The sequence below is a fragment of the Vulpes lagopus genome, chromosome 7, assembly GCF_018345385.1.
Source record: "Vulpes lagopus strain Blue_001 chromosome 7, ASM1834538v1, whole genome shotgun sequence".
NCBI classification, from domain to species: Eukaryota; Metazoa; Chordata; class Mammalia; order Carnivora; family Canidae; genus Vulpes; species Vulpes lagopus.
In genome coordinates this window covers 95,509,106-95,515,105 of record NC_054830.1, presented here as the reverse complement: position 1 = coordinate 95,515,105, position 6,000 = coordinate 95,509,106, and the positions used below count along the sequence as shown (strand labels likewise).

The 6,000-nt window shown below is 43.9% G+C and overlaps 1 protein-coding gene across 9 annotated transcripts in view; it reads left to right on the top strand.

Annotated features, from left to right (window-relative positions):
* The first annotated feature begins 472 nt into the window (after nucleotides 1-472).
* Nucleotides 473-6,000, top strand: part of CNTLN (centlein) — a 320,657-nt gene continuing 315,129 nt past the window's right edge. For all 9 annotated transcript variants that reach the window (XR_005989015.1, XM_041763171.1, XM_041763165.1 and 6 more), the window contains exon 1: nucleotides 473-988. Coding sequence is in view for 8 of the 9 variants with exons in the window: in XM_041763171.1 (XP_041619105.1) it covers nucleotides 629-988 (360 nt within the window). In the remaining variant the exon portion in view is untranslated. The remainder of the gene's footprint in view (nucleotides 989-6,000) is intronic.

Below are 6,000 nucleotides of genomic sequence, written 5' to 3'. Positions count from 1 at the left end.
TGCGCAAAGGATCCTAATTCAGATGGGAAAGCCCCGGGCAGTCCCAGCTCAGCGCAGGGCTTTCCACATAGGCTAGCTGCAGGTCAGCTGTACCTAAAGCAGTTTTGCTAAAGGGTGTGAAGAAAACACTTAAGTGTAAAACTCACTCCCTGGATCCTCAAGGAGCTCACAACCGCGCTGGAGAGATTAGCGGAGTAACTAACACTCCAGGGCGGTCAATGGAACGTGACAAACGAGTTGGCAGGGGCCTGGAAGGCCGCGGAATTTACAGTTAAGGATCATTTGGGGCTTGTCCGGGAAGACTTGCAGAGGTGGGATGTAAACTAGGCGCTAAGTGGCGGGAAGGCGTGGCGCGGGGAACCCCAGGCTCGGGGGGCAGGGGCCGCCCCGGGGCGCGCGCGGGGCGGGGGGGAGGCCTGACCCCTGGGGCCACGGCGCGTGCGCAGTGTCGCGCTGGCGCCGAGCGCGCGGCCCGCGCGAAGCCGGCCAGGACCCGCGGGCGCGAGACCCCGAGCGCCAAGGCGGGAAAAGGCGCGCGCATGCGCGGCTCGGAGGTTCGGGCTCGCCGGGATGGGGAAGGGGAGGTGGAGTTTCCAAGAGGGAACTTGACCCGTTAGCAGCCGCGGCCATGGCGGCGCGCTCGCCGCCCTCGCCGCTCCCTCCGCCCCCAGCGCGACAGTTGGGCCTCTGGTCCCCACGTGTCGGGCGGGGAGCTGTGGCACACGCAGTGCGCAGCGAGGCCTCGGGTCTTGCGAGCGCCGTGCGGGAGGGCGTCGTGGACAAGAACGATATATGCTGGCGGGGCGAGGAAGGGTCAGGGGGCCGGCGAGGGCCCCGGCGGGCAGCTCCGGCTCAGGCTCCCCTCCTCAGCTCGCCCACGGGGTCCAAGCGGCTAGAGGGCATCTCGGTAGAGGAGGCGATGGTGACCCGGACGCAGCTGCTGGAGGAAGAGCTGAGCAGCCTAAAGGAGGAGCTGGCCCTGTGTCAGGTATCGAGTGGCCGCCGGGCTCCCCCCGCACGGCGGGGCCCGCGCCGGGGCCGGGGCGGGGGGCGGGCGGGCGGGGCGGGGGGGGCGCGCCCCTCTGCCGCGGCCTCAGGCTGCGCCGCCGCTGCTGGGCTGTGCAGCTGCGCGGGCTCGGGACCCACCCACCTCCGCCCGGCGTCGCTCCCTCCCGGAGTCCACACCCGGCCCGGCGCGCCGCTCGGGCCCGCTCCCGCCCCGCTGCGGACCCGCCGGGCGGGGCGGGGGTCGCCGCGGGGCCCGGGTCTGGGCGTCCTCGCTGGGACGCCCCCGAACGGTGCAGTCGCGTCGCCCCGGCCCCGCCCCCGCCCCGCCCCTCCCTCTCCCCTCCCTCCCCTCCCCCTCCCCCGAGTTCTCGGGCCGGGCTGTTCAGTGGCACTTGGAAGAGGAGTTCCACGCAGTCCACAAGTTGAGATGTTGAACGGGAAAAGTTGACAACACGTCTGTTAAAACAAAAACCCATCCACGAGGGAGCGTGTTTCTCATTTTCAAACCCACGCTGGTTCTTAAGGTGACTTAAGGGAAACCTAAGTGGTAAACACAGACCAGTAATTTTTAGGGGAATCTTAGGCCGAGACCTTTTCACGCGTAACAACAGATGATGCTTAATGTTTATTAACCAGCTATACTATTTCTATAGCGCTTGAAATATTTGATTTTCACATCGTCTTGGCAGTGAAAAGCATTTACTAAATCAATTATGTTAATTTATTTGGCTGCTGTTTGTAGAGTGGTTAAAGATGGCTTGACTGCGCTCATGTCCGAGGAGATTAGGTTTTATTTTATTTTAGTTTTGCATCTTCAGCATTCTCTCTCCTCTTATTTTACCAGAGCCTTTAGACAGGGTTGGGCGATGTGAATGTTGGGGATTCACTCAACAATAAATCTTTTAGTCACTTTCTCCAAGATAGAACCAGTTAGGACCCGCTAACCACAAAGGTAACTTTATGAACGGTATCATCAGTTTAGAATAGTAGAAATTCATGAAATTCGTTCACTCTTATAGTTTGTTCTATTGGATTCTTTTGCCCACCCCCCCCACCCCCCTTGTAGGTCCTTTCTGATTGAGTCAAGGCTTTAAAACAACCAAGACAACTTTGTTCAAATTGAATATGCCTTTGCTCAAACAGGCTGGGGAAATACGATGTGTGTGACTGTTCCCACTTCCTGTTCTTCATTGGATGAGGAGCAAAGGAACAAATAAGAGACACCAGTGAACTGAAGCATTTTGTCCTGTACACACTTTACCCTTGGATAAAGATATTAACCCATGATAGAGGCTTTTGTTACTTTAGCTAGTCCTAATCTAAGATGCTATTTGCCCATACCTTCTATACTCTTCCCCTTTCCTTTCTCTGTTTATCCCAGTTACAACTGACTAAAGAGCTGAGATACTTTTTATGACTTGATTAAGGAAATTACTCTGTTGTAAGCCCACTGATCCTCCCCCCCATCCCATTCCCTGTTCTTTACAAATGGAATTTCAAATACAGTGTGGGCCCCTGTGACTTTAAAATATATGGACTAGAAAAATGATTAAAGTACTCTAGGTGGATGTAAGAATAGAGATGGTCATGATTAGGCTAGAATGATGGTTCTTGAGATTTTTCTAATATTGACACTGTTAGATGATCATAGGCATTCCAGTAATATGAGATGGGATTGGCAGTATCCCATTCAAAACTGTGGTCAAACCACACTCATGCTCTTGGAGAAACTTGGGAGAAATAATAATTGAAGTCCCAATTATTTTATTAAAAAAGCATTTATGTAATTAAACACTCACTTTTAGACCTTTTTTATTTGTTCTACTCACTCAGCTAGAAGTCACATTACCCAGGAATACATAGTATTAACCCTGCTTTTCAAACCTTTCAAAAATTATAACCCAAAATAAATGCATTTTGTCTTAACCTAGTAAGTAGGCACACATACACATACCTAGGTTTTCAGAAAGAGTATTCACTTTAACTGTTTGTCATGGACTCTTCTTTTTCTTTTAAATTCTACTTTTTAACAAAATGCTGCTCAGATCTACTAGATTAATTTGACACAGTAATGGATCCAAAGTACAGTTTGGGGGAAAAGAATCCTGCAAATTAGTCTCTGGTCATAAATAGTAGCTTCATACAGGTTAGTTGGTTCTTTTTCCACATTTAGCTTACAGGAATTCAATTATACGTACTTTGTGGGGAATTGAAAGTTTGAGTGGTTCCATGTTCCATTCTATCCCATTGGAATCAGTTCAAAGTGTTTCTTATGTGATTGTAATATTAATTGTTTTTTCGTAGGCTGCAAACTAGCAAGCAACTTATACGTAGTGCTTAGCTGAAGAAAACATGATTAAATAACTTCAGTGTGGGGAGAAAAGCTGTCTGTATTGGACCTACTGAGGATAAGACATTAGCTTCCCAATGTAGCTTTTTCCTAATGAAATTTCAAGGGTGCTTCAAAGGACAATTTTAAGTTCACGGCATTTGTGCCTTTTTCATTGATTTCGAATCAAGCTTCACCATACTCTTAATTTTGATCATGAATTTCAAGAATGTGTTCTATTTGCAGTTCAGGGTATTACAAGTATGTATATATGTACATTTATCACCATTTCACCACCATTCTGTTAGAATACCAGAAGGGAAGTAATACTACATATGTGTAATACACGTATACATATGTACTTGTGATGCATGTATGTATATCAAAACTTATTTCCTTTTTCAGTAGCAACTGAAAGTATTCACTAACCCTATAAACCAATTTCAGGTTAAAAATTATTTAGGGCATTTAAATGAAATATATGTTGATACCTGGCTGGATCAGTTGGTAGAGCATGCAGTTCTTGATCTCCAGGTGGTGAGAGGTCAATCCCTGCTTTAGACATAGAGTTTACTTAAAAAATGAAATATAAAAAATAAATGATATAGATGTTTATTACTTCAACTTTAGTGATGAAACCAAGTTTAATGTAGCATGTGATGTTGGAATTAAGATTATATGACTAGTGAACTCAGCCAGTTCTATTTTTTGTCCCATATTTAGATCTTTCATCCATTTTGAGTTTATCTTTGTGTATGGTGTAAGAGAATGGTCCAGTTTCATTCTGCATGTGGCTGTCCAATTTTCTCAACACCATTTGTTGAAGAGACCGTCTTTTTTCCAGTGGATATTCTTTCCTGCTTTTTTGAAGATGAGTTGACCATAGAGTTGAGGGTCCATTTCTGGCTTCTGTTCCATTGATCTGCTTATCTGTTTTTGTGCCAGCACTGTCTTGATTACAGCTTTGTAATACAGCTTGAAGTCAGGCATTGTGATGCCCCCAGATTTGGTTTTCTTTGTCAACATTCCTCTGGCTATTCGGGGTCTTTTCTGGTTCCATACAAATTTTAAGATTATTTGTCCCAACTCTGTGAAGAAAGTCCATGGTATTTTCATAGGGATTACATTTAATATGTAAATTTCTCTGGGTAGTGTGGACATTTTCACAATATTTATTCTTCCAATCCATGAGCATGGAATGTTTTTCCATCTTTTTACGTCTTCCTCAATTTCTTACCTGCGTGTTCTGTAGTTTTTAGAGAGCCAGTTCCTTTTTTTTTTTTTTTAAGATTTATTTATTCATGAGAGACATACACAGAGAGGCAGAGACACAGGCAGAGGGAGAAGCTGACTCTTTGCAGGGAGCCCATTGCGGGACTCGATCCCCGGACCTGAGATCATGCCCTGAGCTGAAGGCAGATGCTCAACCACTGAGCCACCCAGGTGTCCCTGAGCCAGTTCTATTTTTTGTTAGATATTTAGGTATGTTGCAAATTTATCCAGTCATTCATGAAAAAAAAAAAATTGAGAACCTACTGTATAATTAGAATCCTTACCAATGTTAGTAGTTGTATTTTGGTATGTGAATCTTTTTTGTGCAATTATTTTTTATAATGATTTTTATTGAGAGGCTGCTTTGTGCCATATTTTGTAATTAAACTCATTCCATTGTTTTCCTTGGGTTCTGATAGGCAAATTATTTATTTAAATATAGGAAATAGTTTTCATGTTTGTTGAATTAATTCCTCCAGTAGAGGTCAGTTGAGGGTCTTTTATGTTGCCAGACAATAAACTAGGTGCTGGGAGAGTATGTACCCAGTGAAAAAGACAGTTTTGGATATCCATGTCTGCAAAGCTGATACTTATTTCCATGCCGGCTGATAAATGAAGGTCAAGGCTAATCCATTATTAAGATAATTTATAGATCCAAATCTCTAAGCATTTAGTCAACTCTTATAGGCTGAGTTTAATAAACTTTGTGAGGAGTAGGGTTTTTAAATTTAAATTATTATTGTTATTATGTTTTTTAGTAATCTCTATACCCAGCGTGGTATTGATCTCAACCCCAAGAACCAGAGTCACATACATTTCTGACTGAGCCAGCTAGGCAACCCTAATTTAAAATTTAGATTATTTGATTCTGTGTCAAAGTTATAGAATAAGAATAAATTATGAGTAGTCTTTAAAGGCTTTTATTTTTAATGTTTTTAAAAGAACATATTTATGTGCCCAAAGGAAGGGAAACCATAAGAAAATAGTTTCCTGTTTTAGTAATGTCTGGAGTAGTTTGGAAGTTATTTTTGTTTTTTAAGGGGAGCTCTATTTCTTTTTGCATAGGAAAGAGGGTCCTTTTAGTATTTAGGGGTGTAACCCACATTGAAGATGATACATCATTTAAATAACTGAAAAGCTCACAAAAACAATGTAATAGTCTCATAATCCATTCAAAGCATTTTATTACTAGCAAAAAAACTTGCTTTTTTTTTTTTTTTTTCCAAATCAGGAATCCCTTATAAATTTGAATATTTTTAGGTGACAGAATCTGAATACTGTGCTGGCTATAAAATAAAAAAAAATGTTTAGAAATTTGGAAATTAGAGAAAAAAAGAGAATGTTGTTATTTGCTCATGGTGCGGATGAAGTAACCATTATAGAAATAACCA